This window comes from Heteronotia binoei, chromosome 21 (assembly GCF_032191835.1).
Source record: "Heteronotia binoei isolate CCM8104 ecotype False Entrance Well chromosome 21, APGP_CSIRO_Hbin_v1, whole genome shotgun sequence".
NCBI lineage: Eukaryota > Metazoa > Chordata > Lepidosauria > Squamata > Gekkonidae > Heteronotia > Heteronotia binoei.
This window is the reverse complement of record NC_083243.1, coordinates 21682776-21704376: the sequence shown is the minus strand read 5'-3', so window position 1 is coordinate 21704376 and position 21601 is coordinate 21682776. Positions and strand designations below refer to the sequence as shown.

At 44.7% G+C, this 21601-nt stretch overlaps 1 protein-coding gene across 2 annotated transcripts in view; it reads right to left on the bottom strand.

Annotated features, from left to right (window-relative positions):
- The window catches only part of JAG2 (jagged canonical Notch ligand 2), a 129778-nt gene that overhangs the window by 54368 nt on the left and 53809 nt on the right, over positions 1-21601 (bottom strand). For both annotated transcript variants that reach the window (XM_060261520.1, XM_060261519.1), the window contains exons 3-5: positions 15567-15621; positions 11442-11696; positions 8850-8910 (exon numbers count right to left, since the gene is read on the bottom strand). In XM_060261520.1, coding sequence (XP_060117503.1) covers positions 8850-8910; positions 11442-11696; positions 15567-15621 — 371 coding nt within the window. The remainder of the gene's footprint in view (positions 1-8849; positions 8911-11441; positions 11697-15566; positions 15622-21601) is intronic.

Below are 21601 nucleotides of genomic sequence, written 5' to 3'. Positions count from 1 at the left end.
CATACAGGGTCTTGCACTGCCCATTTTAAGGTTACAGTAGTTATATTCTGCTCAGGATGTGAACTGCATTGCTCAGCAGAGGGGGAGAAAAGAGGGAACAATGGTCTGTCCACCCCAGCCAGTTTAAAAGCTCCAAACAAAAGGATCTGCTCAGCCGCGTAGCTAAGAGCTGTGAAGGGGAGGGGGCTACAAGGGGGCCGCAGAGGGAGGGGGCTATTTAAATAATTCTTCTACTGCTGGTCTTCTGCTATTTGGACCCCACCAATCAGCTGATTTGTGGGCCCTTTAAATGACATGGGAAGGGCAGTGGCTGCTCCTGGGTGCCCCTCCCACCCAATTTAAATTGCCCAGAAGAGAGGGGCAGCCTGGGGGTGAGGGCCCCCCCCAAACTGTCAGGGGGCCATGCCCCGTGGGCCCCTGGTTAGCTATGGGCCTAGGTCTGCTATAAGCAATCAGACAGGCCCGCAACCAGTTTTTAACTCAACAACTCTAGTTTGAGATGTCCTGGTCATTCAAGTGGACTCGCATGCAATATGCACGGCGATGGCGCACAGCCCTGAACAACTCGTACACAGCCGCCTTAATCCGTTCAGACACTAACATAAAAGGGTCTCTGTCATACTAGACCTCACACCTGACAACCACTTAAATAGAATGCTTGGAGCATTGTTGTATTAATGCAAAACACCTGTGCAAACCCTGAAGTTTTGCAGCGGAAGCTTCAACAGATATTTAATTCAGCAAAGGATCGTATCCCTAAAGATCTGTTCAGTTAATTCAATCCCGCTGTATTCCAGAGCATCTGTTCTGAAGATAACTCAAGTCAAAATGCATAACTTAGAGTGGAAAAGAGAAGGGGGAGGGAGTAAGAACATAGGAAGAGCTCTGCTGGAGCAGACTAGTGGACCATCTAATCCAGCATCTTGTCTCATGTAGCAGCCAAGCTTTCCTCTGGAAGGCCAACAACAGGGAATAGAGGACAAGTCCTTCCCCCTGATGTTGTCTCCTGGTGTGTACTAATGTATCTAGAGTTTTGCTGCCTCTGAATCTGGAGATTCACTTTAATTACCATGGCTAGTAGCCACTGATAGACCTATCCTCCAAGATCATAGAAGCCTGCGGCTATCACAATACCCTCCGGCAGCAAATTCCACATTTTAAATACTTGCTGTAGTACTGTACTTCCCCTTTGCTCTCTAACGTTCCTTCCCCACCCCTTACTATAGTCCCCCCCACCATTCACGCACTTTTGCAGCTATTGAGACCAATTTCCCACTCGCCTTATGCCGCTCTGACACTCCTCAGAGGGGCTTCCCTCCAATTTCACACTACCGGCCCCCGAGCTGCAACTAGCATCTGCTTTTTCCCGCAACAAACAGAAACCTCTAAAAGCCAATTTCTGTTTACTGTGTAAAAAAGCCAACGCTAGTTGCAGACCCGGGGCAAATAGTGTGAAATCGGACAGAAGCCCCGCTGAGAAGAGGAGTGTCCGAGCGGGCGTTAAGGCGAGTGGGAAATCGGTCTCAGTTTTAAAACACTGGGTGGGCATTCTTGGTATATGTGTTTGGATGGGAGTACAGTTTAGATCTAGGAACTTTAACTGCTTAGCCACAGAACTGCATAGTCACAGGACTAACATACAACCCGCATAACCAAATGTCAGTCAGCGTCCCACAATCTTTGGAGAGCGAAATTCAATTATGTTTCTTTTTTAAAAATGGAGGAAGTGATATAAATGGGGACATGTTGGTGCTTTTTTTCTTCTTTCCCCAAAGCTGGAGCAGCTTCCTATACTTTTAAGATTCCAAGGTATAAGCAATGTTCACTTCTAAGCCATGTCTTGCGAGCAGAAATTCTACCTCGAGAGCCAAAAGATCCACTAGCCTTAAAGTTGTGAGCTGGCTTACATGTTTAAATGCTTTTTTTTTAAAATTTCAGTTTGCAAACATACAAAACATACAAACACGAAATTTAAATGTGAACTGTACTGACTCTCTGCTGACAAAGGAAGCATGTATATGACAAAGTCCATTCCATGAAAAAAAAGACCCAGACAAGCCCCTGGTCTCCAGCAAGCCAGTTGCCTTCCTTCTCCTCTCCTGTATTGAAAGTAGCATGGGCAGACAACTGACCTGAGAAGAAAGATACTTAAGAGCAGTGTTCCCTCTAAGCCGAGTTAACGTGAGCTAGCTCACACCTTTTTGTCTTAGCTCAGGAAGGATGACCCCAGAGCACACTAATTTATGCAGAGCACACAACTTTAATGCCAGTAGCTCACAAAGTAGAATTTTTGCTCACTCTGTAGCTTAGAGGGAACATTGCTTAAGAGTTTCCTTTTTATGCAACTAACACAGTTCCTTTATTCAACACACTCCATCATTACATTTTACATGTCTTTGCAAGAAGGTGGCTAGAAAGTCATATCAAACCTATGTGTTTCAAGTATCTAACAAGGACCTTGAGACAGAATGTCTCCAGGGATGAAAGTTGCTTATCTTTTTGTACATCCTTCCATAAGGGCAAAGTCTTGTTGTCTCTATTGTTTTAATAAAAGATTTACATTTTAACTGCAAAAAGCCTCCAGTGATATGATCCTATGGGGCCACAGTTCATTAAATGACCCCTGGCACTTACCGTGAGGGGTCCTTCTCCTCAGAGGAAAGGAGGACATTTCGGTGGGAAACACCCAAGATGTCCTCCTTGACTCTGAGGGAGAGCAACCCTTGGCACTTACCATGAGGGGTCCTTCTCCTCAGAGGAAAGGAGGACATCTTGGGTGTTTCCCACCAAGATGTCCTCAGCCTCTGAGTGAGAACAATGGATTTATAATAGCTGTCCTTCAGCCACAATTTATCTAAACATCAGCTAAAAATAATTAGCACTCTGCTTAATCTCTCACGGATGAGCCGTGGGTAGCCATGTATGCCTTCCACTAGCAAAGGTAAAAGACCTTTTCCCACAGTTAACATCTCTCCTCCTCCACAGAAGCAACAGCAGAAAAAGCTCCAGAGACTAAAAGAGGGAACTGAATTCACATCAGAAAAGCAAAAACAATTGAGGATGGTTTTCCAACATCAAAAAATAAAGTTAGGATTTCACAAGTAGGTAATGGCAGATGCTTAACGTTACCGAAAAGATCCCACAGTTTAGATAGAACAACTTTCCACATTGTTCAGAGAACTACACATCTCATAGGCAGGGTTCCCTCTAAGCTGAGTTAGTGTGAGCTAGCTCACAGGTTTTTTAGCCTCTGTCTCATACATTTTTGTCTTAGCTCACGAAAAATGGCCCCAGAGCCAACTAATTTATGCAGTAGCTCACAACTTTAATGCTAGTAGCTCACAAAGTAGAATTTCTGTTCACAAGACTCCACAGCTTAGAGGGAACATTGCTCATATGTTAAAACTTCATGTAAGCACAGCTAGGAGAAAATGGTATAACTATCAGTATCAGTACCCCCCAGTCATTTCAAACAACAAGGAAACTAGCTGGCATCCTTTCCGAGCTTGATACCTTTATAAATGTCCAATTAAAAATACAATCACGCAGGCTTCAGAAAAGCACTCCTGGATTTGACCAGAGATCCATCAAATGCAGCATCCTGTTTCATACGAAGAGCCAAACTAGCAGGGCACAGGGGCCAAGCCCTTCTCCAGGTGTTGCCTCCCAACACTAGGATGCAGAGGATGACTGCCTCTGAATATTGAGACTCCCAAGTCAACGTGTCTAGTAACTGCAGATGGATCCTTCCCACCAGGAATCTGTCTGACCTCCTTGGAAAGCCATTTAAGCTTGTGACCATCGCTACCACCACTTGCCAACTTCCAACTGGGGATAAATACAGCAGCATCCCACCATTCAGGAACAGAGACAGTTAAAATTTGCACAAAACCTCAAAAAACAAACGAACAAACAAACAAAAGGTTTAAACATAGCAGGGGGAAAATACATGTTAAACTTGTGGGCCGTGGGGAGTGGATTGGTCTCAGCTCCAACATTTGTCTCCCAGTCTACAGCAACCGGTCCCCTCTCAAGCAAAGTTCATCCCCAAACCTCCCACTTCACTAAAGAAGCACCAAGCACCTGCAATCACAGTTAACTTCCTCCCCCACCCCACTAATGCCTAACTTGCCCATCTGTTGGGAAAGGGGAGAGAGGTGCAATGAACAAGCCCTCCAACCTTTGGATTTCAGACACGCTTCCTTGGGAAGTTGGGATCAGACAAATCAAAAGAAAACAAAAAATCTGCCTGCATCTTGCAGCTTCTTCGATCTCTTCATGTGTCAGGATTACAGTTTCTCCTCTCTCGTCTACCTGACTTTCCATTCCCAGATGAAGCAAATCTTCACCATTGCACCCTTAGTTCTACAAAATTTCCCTGGTTTTGATGCGGGTGCTGTTGTGGCTCGAGTGCAACCAGTGAAGCCTGGCAGCTGTCTGTTGCTTGCAAACTTTAAGACTTGGAGAGATGAGGAAGTTTTTGAAAGGTTCTGCAAAAGTACCCTGGGCGACTCCATGCAGAGATTCCAGAAAGCCACAGGAATACGCCAAGGAAGACATTCCTTCTCTGGATTGAAAGGGCTGAGGAAATTTGCTTCTTCCCCCATCCTCAGACACCCACCCTGCCAGCTACAAGAAAAAAGAGGGCAGGGAGAAAAACAATGGAAAAAAGGGAGAGAAAGAGAGGAAGGCAAGTCCATGTATATGGGGCAAAGGCAGGCCTGTAGTTACAAGGGGGCTCTCATTAGGAAACGCCCCCTCCCCAATTTGTCCAGCCCAGGCAGAAGACTGATTGTGCATGTCTACTCTGGTAGGGGAGAGAGAGAAACCCTTTTGTAGGTAAAAGCTGTTTTCATAACCCTGCTAGATGACAGCGTATATAATGGAAGTGTGAAAACTGACAACTGTTGGGGAGGTAATTAGCATTTCTAAAATTGGGCTAGAGTTGCTGGAAGTGTGAATTGACCATGGCATTGTTTCTGGCCAGCAGTTAGCATTCTAAAAGGTTAGCCCTGACTTGGAAAAACACTCAGTCAAAACAAAACAAGAGCAACTTCTCCATTCCTTTGCACGGACTGATCCACTTAGAGACTTTTCTCAGAAGTAAGCTCTACTGTGCTAAACTGCCCCCCTCCCCCCGCCAAACCCTCCAAGGAATGAGATGGGGGAAAGTCTGCCTGTCAATAGACAGCACACCTCTGACAGGCAGAAAAGTGGGGGAGGGACATACAGTGCCAGATGCAAAAAACACACATTGCACGGTCGAAGAAACAATGTTGGAGGAAGGCGATTAAAGAAAAAAAGAGGAACTTTTTAAAAAGGCACAAGGAATGCTGAAAGAAAAGACAAATGCAGATGAACAGAATTTTTTGAGAGAGAGAAAGAGTAAAAAAGGGGGAAGAAAGTAACAAAGCCAAGAAAGGGCTATTGCTCAGAGGGATGAAAAGAAAAGAAGAAAGCTTGTCATGTCTGAAAGAAAGGGAAGAATGAGAGAATCAAGGCAGGTGGGAATGTGGAAGAGCCTGAAGGTGCTGAGGTGAGGAGTGGACAGGGCTGCCACATAGTGAGCCTTGGGACTCTTTTTGCTGCCAAATGCAGGGTTTTTCTGGGACACTTCATCCCAGGCAGGTGCAGACAGGCTCCCCAAATCCCAGGGCTGGTAGCTGGCTCTTCCTACAGCAGGAGAAAATCTGACTGGTGGAGCAAAGCACATTGTGGATGGTGCATTGCCCTTGTCAGTTAGCCACCCATGGCTGGTTCTGTTTCTCTTACCTGGGTCCTGAAGCCACACCTCCTGCCAAGCACCCCAAGCCAGTGAATGAAGAAGCCCAGCAGAAGCTCCTGGTGACAGGAGAGAGAGGAGGAGCCAGGCAACTTTAAGGTGGGGAGGGGCAAAGCCAAGCCAGGCAGGCCTGCCATTCCCAGATCTTCACACTGAGCCTGGGAGGGAGGGTGGCTGGCTGGCTGGCTGGCAGAGCTGACCAGCTGGCCACTCTGGAGGAAGCCCACATTATACAGCTGCACTGCTGCTGTTCCGCCCACAGCTGCCATGCCGCGAGGGAGGAAATTTCAATACCTGCCCTACACTGACCCAAAAATTAGTGCGCTGAAGGCTAAAAAAGTGTACACCAGCACATGCTAGCTGCCCAGCTTAAAGGGAACACGGATGGTGTGCAACTCTGCACAGGCAAACGCAAGTCTCAAGTGAAAGAAAGCAACAGTTGTGGGTGCAGACATGCACTCCCACAGTTCAGAGCATTCCTCCCCCCCCCACACTATCCACTGCTGGTGGAAAAGGTGGGTACTGGGGAGGAAAGTGGTTGGAAAATGTAACTTAGAGTTCAGACTACTCATCATAAATCACACAGATCAAAATTCAATCCAAGGAAGAGTCCACAAGGGGATAAAAGTCTGATTGGATGACAGAATCTTGATGCAACTGGATTTTGTGATCCTCCCTATTCAAAATTCAGATGCTTTGTATATTCTCTTTCATTCAAGACCCTTCCGTCGCCAGCCCCAAGCCTTCTACATCACTGGGTAACGCTATCAGCAAATAAGGGGACTTCAGCCATTAGCAGTCACTAATTCCTAGATACTACGAGATACTGCAGCAAAAGTTAAGTCAAAGTTTAGAACAACTAATGGGCTTCTACCCTGACCTGGATGGCCTAGAATAGCCTGACCTTGTTAGATCTTGGAAGCTAAGCAGGGTCGACCCAGATTAATACTTGGATGGGAGCCCATCAAGGAAGTCCAAGGTTCCCATGCAGAGGCAGACAAACCAACTCTGTTTGCTTCCAGAAAAGGGCAACTAGAATGATTAAAGGGTTGGAACACTTTCCCTATGAAGAAAGGTTGAAACGTCTGGGGCTCTTTAGCTTGGAGAAATGTCGCCCGCGGGGTGACATGATAGAGGTTTACAAGATAATGCATGGGATGGAGAAAGTAGAGAAAGAAGTACTTTTCTCCCTTTCTCACAATACAAGAACTTGTGGGCATTCGATAAAATTGCTGAGCAATCAGGTTAAAACGGATAAAAGGAAGTCCATGATTAACATGTGGAATTCACTGCCACAGGAGGTGGTGACGGCCACAAGCATAGCCAGCTTCAAGAAGGGATTGGATAAAAATATGGAGCAGAGGTCCATCAGTGGCTATTAGCCACAGTGTGTGTGTATGTGTGTGTATATATATATATAAATTTTTTTGGCCACTGTGTGACACAGAGTGTTGGACTGGATGGGCCATGGGCCTGATCCAACATGGCTTCTCTTATGTTCTTATGTTCTCACGTCCTCTTGGGTTGCCATAAGTTGGTGCTGACTTGATGGCGCTTCCCACACAGAACGCTCATGCCATAGCATTTCTATATGTTAAGGAGTTGTCTGTTCCTTGGTCCTGTCTAATGTCAAATCAAAATTCATGTAGCCCAAGAATGTTTTAAATGATAAATAGGAAATTCCTCTCAGGGGTAGAGCATCTGCTTGGTAAACAGAAGGTCCCAGGTTGAATCCCCAGCATCTCCAACTAAAAAGAGTCAAGGCAAGTAGGCATGAAAAACCTCAGCTGAGACCCTGGAGAGCCGCTGCCAGTCTGAGTAGACAATACTGACTGTGATGGACCAAGGGTCTGATTCAGTACAAGGCAGCTTAATGTTTATAGGGCAGGGGCAGTGACTCAGTAATAGAGCATATGCAATGCATGCAGAAGGTCCAGGGTTCAATCCCCAGCATCTCCAGTTTAAATATCTGGCAGCAGGTAATGTGAAAGGCATCTGCCTGAGACTTTGGAGACTACCAGTCTGAGTAGACATCAGTGTTCCCTCTAAGCTGAGTTAGCGTGAGCTAGCTCACAGATTTTTAGCCTCCAGCTCACAAATTTTTGTCTTGGCTCAGGAAGGATGATCCCAGAGCACAATAATTTATGCAGGAGCTCACAACTTCAATGCCAGTAGCTCACAAAGTAGAATTTTAGCTCACAAGACTCTGCAGCTTAGAGGGAACATTGGCAGACGTTGCTGGCTTTGACGGACCAAGAGTCTCAATCAGTGTAAGGCAGCTTCATATGTTCATAGTGTGCCTACTGTTTATCTGAAAAGAGCCACAAGCTTTACGAGGTTGTGGGGGGTTTGCGTCCTCTGTCAGGAAATGCATTGGATTTGTATAGCATTACATGGGACACTCGATATTTTAGACCAACGTTCACTCGTAAAAACCAGCCTACCGCTTTAATGCAAGTGATTAAGGGTTTCCTTTTACAAGGACAAGCAAGGGTAAGATACTCTGCAATATAGAATACATTAGTAAAAAAAAAATCTAGCTGCTGACAAGACATAGGCAGAATGCTGACTAAGAAGGGAAGGAGTCAGAACTATGGTAGAACACAGGCAATATGGGCAGAAGGTTCAGTCTGTGGAAGATCCAGTCAAAAGCAGCCATTGATAAGTAGTCGACAAGCTATGGACCAATGTCTTGACACAGCATAAAACAGCTTTATAGGGGGCAATGGGATCAACCAAAACAAATCCCACCACCTCTTCATCAGTTTTATTCAAAAGGCCTTTGACTTGCTAAACAAAAGCATATATGAGCAAGGTGGTATGCCTTTAGCAATTTACACAGTGTGTTAGATATCAGAGTTGTGAACTCTTACAAGCCAAAAAAAGGCAGAAACTTTTGGAAACAAGCAAGATAGGAGGCTGAGACCTCTCAAACAAATACTCCAAGACAGACTTTTTAAAGGAAGGATATAACTGTGCTTGACCATTCATTCTTTCCCACAAGAACATAAGATGAAGCCACACTACAGAAAGCAAGTGTTTGGGGGTAGAATATTCAAATACTTACTTGCACTCTCCAGGTACGCTGCAGCCCCCACGGATTAAATTACATCCTTGTTTGCAAACAGCTATAGAGAGAAATTAATCAGTTAGTGCCAGCACTCTGGAAAGAATCAGTCCTGCAAATAAGTCATTTTTCCTATTGTTCATTTTCATGTTTAGAAGCGTCTTTGCAATGACATACTGATCAAGCAATCTAGACTCCATCTCATCATATTCAGATTATATTGATCTGCAGGATGAAAACTAGACAGAGCAGGGGAAGTGGTAGGAGTTGTATTTCAGACAAAACAGAGATGCAGAGGAATAAGAAATGCAAGATGCTAATGTTTTTTGATGCTGTATACCAACAACAGACCCAAAGCTGCCCTTATGTTAACTTCAAATACAATGCTAGGATTGTATTCTAATCCAAGATATATATGGGTATTCCATTCTCCAAAATTACCAAACATGACCAAGATTAAGTCTCTAAAGCAACACAACCCATTCACTTGATCAAGTTGAAGCAACTTGAAAGGAAGGGCGACATACAATAATAATAATAATAATAATAATAATAATATTTTATTTATATCCCGCCCTCCCCGCCGAAGCAGGTTCAGGGCGGCTAACAACATTTCATACAATACATTATACAATGGGTATTAAAACAACATTAATCTTAAAAACATTCTAATTGTAAACTAAAACCGACATTTCTGGTGCTATTCTATCAGCGAATATGATGGCAAGTCACTTTGAGCAAGTCCTTTGATCATTCAATCGGCAAAGGCCACCTTAAAATGGATGGTCTTGCAGGCCCTGCAGAACTGTTCAAGGCTCCGCAGGGCCCGCACTTCTTCCGGGAGCTGGTTCCAGAACATACTCCATAAGTGACAAACTGCACAGTCATAACTGGTGTGCACGGGCAAAAGGGGTTCTGAGACCAATGAAAGCAGATCTGTCAGCACCATTTTTTCATTTTTTAAATGGTACAATGGAAAGTCTTGAGACTCCTTCCCTACATAATGAAAGCCACTTCAGTACAAGAACCATACAGAAATATACATTCAGGTGGATAACCATGTTGGTCTGAAGCAACAGAACCAAGTTTGAGTCCAGTGGCGCCTTTAAGACCAGAAGAGTTTAATTCTGGGTATAAGCTTCTGTGCAAACTTTGTTCGTTTTAAAGGTGCCACTGGACTCAAACTTTAAGTCCAGTGGCACCTTTAAGGCCAACACAAGTTTATTCAAGGCATGAGCTTTTTGTGTGCAGGCACACTTCCTCAGAGACAGACATGGAAGTTTACCTTTCACATATATAGGCAGACGCCTCTGCATAGAAGAACAGCAAATTAGCATACAACTTCAGCTATGTAGAGGCATCTGCCTATATATATGAACTGTTAATTTCCATTTCAATGTGTCCGGGGAAGTCTGCATGCACATGAAAGCTCATACCTTGAATAAACTTTTGTTTGTCTTAAAGATGCCACTGGACTCCAACTCTGTTCCACTGCTTCAGACCAACATGGCTACACACCTGGATCTTTGCTGTACACAGAAATATGAGCCATACATCAGTAGAAGGTCATTTGCATGCAAAAGTCTGCATGCTCAGGGTCAAACTACACAATACACCTGACACGTGAGGGGTCATGGATGCATGACCAGGTTCACAATCAGATCTACATTAAAGGGAACTTGTCTTAAAGCACTCATTTGCTCAATGCTGCAAGTGGGAGAGAAGGAGCTTCTATTTCCCCTCCCACCCCACCTTTGCCACCAGAAAGTATTGGGTGTGTGCTTTTTTGCTCCTTTTCTTGGGTGTTCCATGACCTAGCTAGGATACGTGAAGCTGGAGAGTGGGAGGGGGGAGAAGAGCCACTCCACTGCCCTTTCCACTGGTGAAAGTGGGATGGGAAAACCAGGTCTTTTGCCCCCCTTGTAATGCTCCCTCACAGCACGAAGTGAATGAGAAATTCTTAAGGCAAGTTTCACTGATGTCCTTTCCTTTCCTTTTGTACCTGCAAAAGCTCACTGAGTCATGAACCTTGAACAGCAGAAGACACTTTAAAAAAAATTATGCAAGGGCTAAAAAGACTGAGACAAATTTCACCATTGCTAGAGTGATCTTAGGATCCTTACCACTGAGCCAGGGTTTCCGGAATATGGGGGGGGGGGACGACTGGTTGAATAGTACAGTAATCTCTCATAATCTCAAAAAAAATCTGCATTTCAGCAGAGTGTGAAAGATGTATCAATCCTGCCACAAGTGCAGACTGCGTCAGTGTAGGGCCTGTTCAAAAATCTCCCTTGCAAAAGCCATTGTAGGTATAATGTTCAGCATTGCAAACAAAAAAGCTCTGCAATAATGTGGGATGGTAAGATAATACTTTTAGGGGAAGTAAAGATTTGGGGTAAGAAAGACCAAAATATAGAGGGTTCCACTGATGTACACCTGGCTGCAAGTCCTGTTGCAGAGCCACGACCCAACCGTCATTAGTCGTATAGAGCAGGGTGATCAGCTCTTAAATATAACCATGACGAAAAGAATAACCTTGTGTTTCAGATTCAAACACTGTATCCCGAGGTCAAAAACTGAGAATTGTGTTACCTTGTTTGCAATCTTTACCCATCCAGCCTTCCATACAAGCTTTGTTTCCATTTTGGTCACATGTGTAGTGGCCCACGAAGTCATCACGAGGGCCACAGAATTTATTGCACTGCGGGCCGTAATAGTTTTCATCACATTTCACTCTGATTTGGACTTCAAAATGAGCAACGTGGCCATTGAGCTGCTGTGTCTGCCATCGATCCTCTGGGTTGATCATTCCGGCGTATGACACTCGATCAATGAACTCGCCTTCGTCTTAAAGGAAGAAAATAAGATCATACAGTGAAGCATGCCACCTGTTCCGCACACAAAGACAAGATAGCGGGGTAAGGGCCAACCATTCTACAAGTAGAATTCCTCCAACTAAGGAGTCTTCCTCCAACAGAAGAGCCACTTAAGCTGGAAAAATAGCTCCTTAGATTGGAGAAAGGCTTCATACTTGAGTCAAAAAAAAAGGTGGTATAACTATTTTAATGTAGCAATAAAAATAAACAAACGTGGCTCAGTGGAGTGGTAGGATCCACCCCATTAGGGTCAAGAGAGCCAGCACAAGGTAAGTTGTTGCACTGGCAAATGACAGCTTCAGATAGTGATGCCATTATCAGCCAGAGTGTAAAATAGTGACAAACCAATATCAATCATGTTGACAGACTGCTGCTATAGTGGCATTAGGCTAGAGGGAAAGGATGCAATGGAGAGGGTGGCGGAAAATGTTGTCAAGTCACAGCTGACTTACGCCGACCCCACAGAGGTTTCAAGGCAAGAGGTGATCAGAGGTGGCTTCCCATGGCCTGACTGGGTGTATTAACCCTGGACTGCCTTGGTAGTCTCCCATCTGGTATTAACCAAGGCTGACTCTGGTTAGCTAATTAATAATCATCATATGGCAGAGGGTGTAATATAGCCAGGAGATCCAAAGATTGCCTGGTAGTTTGAAACTTTTAATGGCAAGCTAGGTTTAATGATATTGAATTTATATCCCACCCTATACTCTGAATCTCAGCGTCTCAGAGCAGTCACAAACTCCTTTCCCTTCCCCCCCTCCACACACACACACAACAGACACCCTGTGAGGTAGGTGGGGCTAAGAGAGCTCTTATAGCAGCTGTCCTTTCAAGGACAACTCCTGTGAAATCTATGGCTGACCCAAGGCCATTCCAGCAGGTGCAAGTGGAGGAATGGGGAATCAAACCCGGTTCTCCCAGATAAGAGTCTGCGCACTTAAACACTGCACCAAACTGGTTTATTTTGGGAGTTGAAAGAGTAGTGACTGATCCAAGCTCACCCAGCTGGTTTCAAGTGCAGAAGTGGGGAATCGAGCCTGGTTCTCCAGATTGCAGTCCACCTGTCTTAACTACTACACCAAAACAGCTGGCTTCTGAGATGTGATGAGAATGGGCTAGCCTGGTCAAGACATTCACTGAATAGTACATGCAAGATTTTTCTTTTGCTCCTTAAGGTTCTACTATGGTTCAGCCAGACTCTGAAAATGAACCCCAAAGCAGCAGCAATGTCCTATTAGATTCCAACTTTGGTTACGGTAAGTGTTTTACATTTGCAGCCCTCTAGGGTTTACTCACGGTTATGGAAGCTAACAAAAGTCATGAGTAAGTTGGCATGCTAATGGAACCAGCTTCTCAGAAGTAAACCCACTTAAGAATGCACAGCTAGGCTCTGCCAGAGCGGCTGAACTCAAATTTCATCTCAAACTATTTTAGATTGTTGGGGAAAGTGAGAGGGGGGATTGACTCTCTCCCATTACTCATGGAGAGGCATGTTGCTCATTACAAAGAGCAAGCGTTCAAGTATGCAGTTAAGAAAAAAGGCTGCAGAGCGTCACACACAGAGAGACAGAGATCTCTGCTAAGTCTCTCTGGAGACAGACAAGCGTGTGTGAGTACAAGCTGCAGGATTCCTGCCTACAGCAGTACAGAAGGGGTTAATTCAGCTTGACCTTCTCTTGTTGCACTGGCATTTTGCCCTTCAACCCACCCAGCACCTGTGCTAGCAGAGAAGGGAAGCTAGAATTAGCCTTTTGTATGTGGGGCAGAAAGGCAGCATCCTTACCACCCGGCACATAGTCTTGCAGAAGCATGGCACAGACTCCTACGTCACCTATGTAGGCACAACTCTGTGTTAGTGCAGAGGGAATTCTATACATGAACCTTCAAGTACAGGTTTCAGAAGAACCAGAGATTCCACCTTTGAACACTAGTTGTCTTAAGAAGATAGACGATATTGCAGGGGTGGTCAACGGTAGCTCTCCAGATTTCTTTTGCCTACAACTCCCATCAGCCCCAACCATCAGCCATGCTGGCTGGGGCTGATGGGAGTTGTAGGCAAAAAAAATCTGGAGAGCTACCGTTGGTTATACCCCTGTGATACTGGATTTATATCCCGCCCTATACTCTGAATCTCAGAGTCGCCACAATCTCCTTTACCTCCCCCTACTCCACAACAGACACCCTGTGAGTTGGGTGGGACTGAGAGAACTCTCCCAGACACTGCCCTTTCAAGGACAACTCCTAAAAGAGCTATGGCTGACCCAAGACCATTCCAACAGGTGCAAGTGGAGGAGTGGGGAATCAAACCCCGTTCTCCCAGATAAGAGTCCGTGCACTTAACCACTACACCAAACTGGTTTAAGACATTAAACAATAAACAAATTGTATTCCAAATATAAGTATAATGGCAATCATTACAATTTCAAACAAACAAACAAAACCAGGCACCGGAGGTCTTGGCATTTGGTCAGTGCAGGGGAGTTTGTCTAATACTTTCCCCCCTAAGGTCACTGGTCTTCTAGTTGGGCGGAGACCTGCTGGAATCACAGCTGATATCCAAACAACATTGGCTCCCCCAGAGTAAATGCCTGCTTTGGAAGATGGACTCTATGGCATTATAGAGTTCCACAGGGCCTTGATCAGTTCTGCGGGGCCTGCAAAACTGTCCTCTTTAAACGAGCATACGCCGGCTGCTGAATTACTGTGAATTAAGGACCCGCCAGCATGGTCCTGTTCAAGGACCTACATTATAACAGAATTATTTAAACTGGCAGAACCAGCGTCAGAATGCCACCATTGCTGCCAGATTAACTTAAATTAACTTAAATAATGAATTCTTAAATATTAACTGGTTTTTATAATGTTTAAATGTTTTTATTGTTAAACTTAAAGTTTTTATTTATTATTGCACATGTATAAAAGGTTGTTAGCCGCCCTGAGCCGCCTAGGCAGGGAGGGCGGGATACGAATAAAATTTATTATTATTATATTATTATTATACCCCACTTTGTGCCCCTCCTCCCCCAATCTCCAGGCATTGCACAATCTGGCAACCGTAACTTCCCCAAATATAATTTCTATACAAAAACCATGACTTCTATGCAGCTACTGTAACTCTCACAAGGAAAAACACAAGTGCAGACACTGGTGGGAATCCAGCCACCTTCCAAGCAGCCTTCCCCCAGATTAAGTGGCTCTTCTATTGTACAAAGAGCCACCCAAGTTGAAGGAAGATTTCAGACCTGCGTCAAAAAGGAAATGTAGGGTATAAATATTTTAATACATATATAAATAAACTTTGCTCAGTGAACTAGGTCAGAGCAGGTAGGATCCAACCCACTGCTCACCCTTAGTGATTCTAATGGGAAATTGTGTGTATGAGGGACAGTGATTTAGGCAAAGAAGAGGTGGTGCCCTAACTTTTTTCCTTTAGATTCCTAGAACCTGATTACACATTAAAAAAACTGGCAGAATGTCCCATGTCATGTGTAGTTCAACCTACAGATACCTGCCTCCACACAGTTTGAGAGGCAACAACTTTCTCTCTTCCAAACTGCCATCGAATAACAGAGTAGAGCACCTTCTTTGCAGATTGGATGATGTATGGCAATTCACCACCAGATGGGCAAACTAGAAAAGACACTGGAACTCAGGGGTGGGGCAAAACAGCAAGCCTAACGACAACAGCAACTGCTGTTTGAGAGCTGGAGAACATAGCATTTTAACTAAACTGGGCTTATCTGGATATATTAAACAAGGGGTGGCAAACTTAATACATAGCTGCATTTCCCCCATATAATTTCAATTTCACAATGTCCAAATTCTTTAAAGATGTACTCACCAGCTTTAGTCTCGTTATCCAAGTCCCAGGCTTCAATTATTAACGTGAATGCTCTCTGGAATGAAAGACACATTAAATCAATTACTGGGGAAGAACAAGGAAAGTTACAGTTCTAAAAGCACCACATCTCTAATCTGGTAAAAGAATCCTTTGGCCTGAAAGATGGTTATGTTGATATGTGCAATAATCACTATGGGTCAAAGTGATGTCTGACACTTCGTAACACCCATATTAAGAAGACAGTAACAAGTCCAGTAGCACCTTTAAAGATGTACTCCTCTCGATCGTTTTAATAAGAAAAGCTGTTTAAAAATTTAATCCCCTAATATTTTGTTCATGTTTCTTAGAATTCCTTTAAATCAACAAAAAACGAACTGTTGCGACACACTCAAGGGTGGGGGAGAACAGATGAAATCACCAAGCTTTTAAATTTCAAACAAGCATTTGTTTCTGTACACCCAAACACAGCTTACAGGCCTTTTGTCCCGTTCACTTTCTTATTAAAGGAACCAGCCTAATTATGAAGTAACCTGGCTGAGGCTAAGGAAGTTTTGGTCTGGTCATTTCCTGAGAAGGCCCTACAGAAGAGATAGAAGACCACACATGTATAAGCACTAAAAGAAGATTTACGCAACTATTCTCTTCTCCCAATATAATGCTGCCAGTGATAGACACTTAACACTCCTTCCGCAAGGAATTAGTGTCGAACCAGGTTTAAACTTCATGCCTGATGGCAAAACGCTGTATGTTACTGCTTGTGACAAGTGTCTTTTTAAAACTGGGCTGCTATGCACATAATGTCACTGTAGAGAAGTGATGCTTCATCATCTCTGGTATATTTGTATTCAACACTGGAGGGAAAAATCCCATTCTGCTAAGGTTACGTTAACTCCCTGGTAACTCCCTGGTAGGTAAATGGCCGCAGAGCTACTTCCAGGCAAACTAGGTGGTTAGTTAGAGCGCCGGGAGGAGAAGGATGTCGAATCGGGCTCCCCCCCTCCTGGTGCCCACGACAACAGCCAAGTTTGCCTACCTGCCTCCCCCCCTCACCGCTGCCCGCCCCCTCCCTTGCGCTTTGCTCCCCGCCCAGCGCGTTCAGAGGAACACACTGAGGCTAGACCTCACCGGCTTCAATGCAGCTGATGTGCCATCTAATGCTTTGAAGTGCGCACAGGAGAAGGCTTCGCTCCCTCTCACTTCCAATTCCAGGAAGGAAGGGGGAGAACCTTCTCCCATGCATGCTTCAAAGCATTAGATGGCGTGCCGGCCGCATCAAAGCTGGTAGGGCCCAGCCTTGGCGCAGTGCAATGGGGGGGGCGGGCGGGCGACGGAGTGTGGTGCAGCGTTGCAGCGCTAGGGAGAGAGGGAAGGCAGGCGGTTGCCCGGGGCACCATGGGCCCTAGAGCCGGCGCTGGTTGCTTCCTCAAGCTAGTTTCTCCGCTGCCTGGCAAAGTGTTAATGACGATAAGCCAAAAGAACAGAAGGGCTTTGCTCCTGCAGAATCAGGACCATTAGAGTCTTCTGGAATCCAAAAGCTCAGCATGTTATATCTACTCTGATGCACATTAAAAGGGCACAGGAATGGAAAGAGTTTAAGAACATAAGAGAAGCCATGTTGGATCAGGCCAACGGCCCATCAAGTCCAACACTCTGTGTCACACAGTGGCAAAAAAATTTATATAGACAAATACACTGTGGCTAATAGCCACTGATGGACCTGTGCTCCATATTTTTATCTAAACCCTTCTTGAAGGTGGCTATGCTTGTGGCCGCCACCACCTCCTGTGGCAGTGAATTCCACATGTTGAGGAGAGTGTTCTTCAGACTGGGGGTGTGTTGTGCAGAAGTCAGGTTGGTCTCTTGGCTTTTCACCCAACTTGGAAACAGAGAAATGGGTCTTCAAATGTGTATCCTAGCACAAAAACCAGCACAAAAATGTAAAAACCCTCAGATCAGGTAGCCTTACATACATTCCACCTCTAATTTTATTGCTATAAATAGAAGACATGTTGACCTAGGAACTGGCTTGGATCCAGTGTAAAACTTCTGCTTATGCTGGGACTCCCGCACGCCATGAAAAATACTGCCACAGCCACATGTGCGATGCCTACTTTGTTGTACATCCACTTGCATGCATGCTTATGCAAGAATTTGGGGAACCAATTTCTTGGCACTGAGATCCCTAAGTGGGAAAGTACAGTGTGCTGCAAAGGAGGAACTGCAATAAGTCTGCTTGTGCATCACTGCACATGGTCTGTATCTGTGTTTCCTTTTATGGCTTGCTGTGGTCATTCTGCCCCAAACAAAACAGTCTAAATTTGTCACTATGCTCACCAAGGTATAGAGCAGGGGTGGCCAAACTGCAGCCCAGGAGCCACATGTGTCTCTTTCAGACATATTGTGTGGCTCTCGAAGCCCTCACTGCCCCATTGGCTGGCTTGGAGAATTCATTTAAAGTTAAAATTGCTATCTTTCACCTCTCCCTCCCTTTCCCATCTATTTTCCTTCCTTCCTTCCTTCCAAACATCTGATGTGCATTCTATGTGGCTCTTATGTTAAGCAAGTTTGGCCACCACTGGTATAGAGACAAGGTGGGGAAACTCCCACCTGTATTTAAAGTTGGACTTTCCTATTAAATGCAGAGATCCATATAGGGATACCATAGAGAATTTGGGCTAGTGTTTTAGCTTTGAACACTTTAATTGCTGCTGGGACTAATTGGTTGCCCCTTGCAAAGAAAAATTGTTTGATTTGAGCAACTGAACATTTAGCCAAGTTGATGGTCTTGTTACGATGTGGTACCCAGATTAACTTGTGAGGGATTATTCACTGGAAGAAAGAGGCCCTTCTGCTGGTTTGACTAAATCTATGTTTCTCCTGCTGGTGGCAAGCAGTCAGTGGTTCTTGTTTCTGTTGGGGTTGGCAGAAAGACTGGAGAGATGAACTCACTGAGCTCTAGTACAGTGATACAGTGCACTGACTTGGATAGCCCAGGCTAAACCAATCTAGTCAGATCTCAGAAGGTAAGGAGCGTTGGCCCTGGTGAGTATTTGGATGGGAGACCACCACCAGGGAAGTCCAGGGGCACTCCACAAGCAATGGTAACCCACCTCTGAATGACTCTTGCCTTGAAAACCCTATGGCGTTAACCATAAGTTGGCTGCAACTCAATGGCAAAAAAAAAAGTGATACTCTGCAGTTCATGGAGAGCCACATTTGCAATTACCATCAACTAGAAGAGTCACATTTTATTTCCATTCCAGTCATGAGTCTGGTTCCACAGGGAGGCTCACACCTTACCTGTTCTTCTGACAGGGACTACCTGTCAGCCACAAGCCCCAAGGGGCAAGGACCTTACCAACTTTCCTGACAAATGGAACATTCTTGGAAAGCCACAGGTGGCATGTCAAAGAGACGTACATGGCTCTCAAATAGGGCTGATGGCAAGATTCAGTTTGCCTGTCGCTCACAACAGACTTGGTCTAAAAAGCATCCTTAAAAACTGGCCTGTAGCTTAAAACAGCATTCAGCTGGGCATTCAGCTCCCAGCTTTGGACGGTGCCACACTGGTGCCAGCCCAACAAGTGAAGAGCTTGAGGGTGACCTTGGATGCCTCCCTTTCCATGGAGGCCCAGATCACGATGGTTGCCAGGTCTGCCTTTTATTATCTTCAGCAGATCAGGCAGCTAGCACCATATCTATCCCCCCAGGACCTGGTTACAGTGATCCATGCAAAGGTCACTTCCAGACTAGACTACTGTAACTCACTCTACGCTGGCTTACCCTTGAGATTGATCTGGAAACTACAGTGGGTGCAGAATATGGTGGCTCACCTGCTGACTGCACCACTTTTATGGGTGGGCATTCGGCCGGCACTCCGCAGTCTGCACTGGCTGCCCACTGAGTACCGGATCCACTTCAAGGTTTTAGTTCTAACATTTAAAGCCTTACACGGCCTGGGATCAACATACCTGCGGGACCGTCTCCTTCCATATATGCCCGGGAGGTTGTTATGTTCGGCCTCCCAACATCTGTTGGCCATCCCCAGCCTCGCCTCAACTAGGCGAATCAGCTGGTGGAATCAGCTCCCCACAGAGATCCGGGCCCAACCTGGCTTATTAGCCTTCCGTAGGGCCTGTAAAACAGAGCTGTTCCCCCAGGCTTTTAGTTGAGGCTGCAGGCGTCTATTCTTGATCTGGTTGGCCTCCCCTATCAGCACTGTCACCTGTGCTAAAAAATGGATTATCTTCTGTCATCTCTATGAGATATCATAATGTGAGACGGCCAGGCTGGACAATGTGATGATACAGTAAACTTCTGAGTGCTGTTGAGTTATCTCTTTTAAAAATGTTTGTATTGTATTTTATTGTTTTATCATATGTTGCACTCCGCCCTGAGCCCTACGAGGAATGGGCAGAATAGAAATATACTAAAATAAAATAAATAAAACACATCATGTAAACTAGGAAGCTGAATCTGAAACACAGTTTAATGAACCAGAATTAAATTCAAACCCAAATCGCAATCTAACTAAACACAAACCAGGTGTTTCACGACATTCTGAAATGTGATTTGGTAACTTGATGAGGTGGCTCTTTAGGGGGCTAAAAAGAAAGGATCTCTGCTGCAACCCTACAGAAAAGACTACCCAGCAAGCTGTCTAAGTAAGGGGAGGAAGCTTCGGGAGCAGTTGTTTTCCTGCCTCATGCATTTACCTTGTGCATAGGTAAGCGTACTATTTGGGATTTCTGAAGTCTGTTCCAAACCATAAACAATCAGAAATGTCTGGGTAGCTGTGAAAATGATATTGAGCCACTAAAAAAGCACACACATTGCTTCCTTCTTGAGCAGCCTCTACTGAATAAGAATGAAAATAGTTGGTGATATACGGTAAGACTTGCACACCATCGTGGTAAGACTTTGTATACTATTACATAAATCAGCACAGAAAGAATAGACAGAGACAAAACTCAAAGCAGTTTTGAACCTTGCAGTGGTTTCTTGCTTTCTCACATCTTTGTAACATTTGAACTGAAAGCACACCTCTCTGATGGGAAGATGTGTGAGCTCCAGACACAGGGAACATAAGAGAAGCCATGTTGGATTAGGCCAATGGCCCATCCAGTCCAACACTCTGTGTCACACAGTGGCCAAAAAACCTGGTGCCATCAAGAGATCCATCAGTGGGGCCAGGACACTAGAAGTCCTCTCTCTCATTGTTGCTCCCCGCAAGCACCAAGAATACAGAGCATCTCTTGCTCCAGACAGAGTTCCATCAATAACCTGTGGGCCTAATAGCCACTGATGGACCTCTACTCCATATGTTTATCCAATCCCAATATATGGAGCAAAGGTCCATCAGGGAGAATGAGCATCTTTCACATATGGAGAAGTTTAAAGCCATGCTTGGGAGGTTTGTTATACAGAAGCATAAAAGATACAAAGAATACACTTGTGCTTCCCAAACCATTCCTTCAATTTAAGAAGCTTTTGTAGCACTTTCCCTCCATTTCAGGTGACCGGTTTATGAATATGAAAATAGCATAACAAAAATATGACTGCTAGAGTTTGAGAATACGTTAATTGCCATACAAAAATAATTTAAGATTACTTTCTAAATACACTGCTTTTTAAATAGGAATGGTAAGCACAAGAGTTTATGAAATTTTCTCCTTGAAGCATATGTGAATTGGTTCAGAGTGACTGAACTGGCTATGGAACTGCTCTGAGCAGCTAATGTCAGAACCAAGCTAGAGAAAGAGGAAATGTTAACGGATTCCAGCCCAAGTTTTTAAATAGTTCAGCTTCCTGTTACAAAGGTACCCAGGGCTTTCCTACAGTCAACTATAGTGATCAGTTCCAAGAGAAAAAGACAGGATGAACTTCAAGTGATTACTTGCTTTGAAAAAAGAGTTAACATGAATTAGAATTCCTTTAATCTAAAAGTGAGAATTTAATTAGAAAGCCCTTCTCAAACTGACAAACCATTTTTGGGTTTTAGTACCCCAAATAGTGGTTTGCTGGCTTAACTCAGC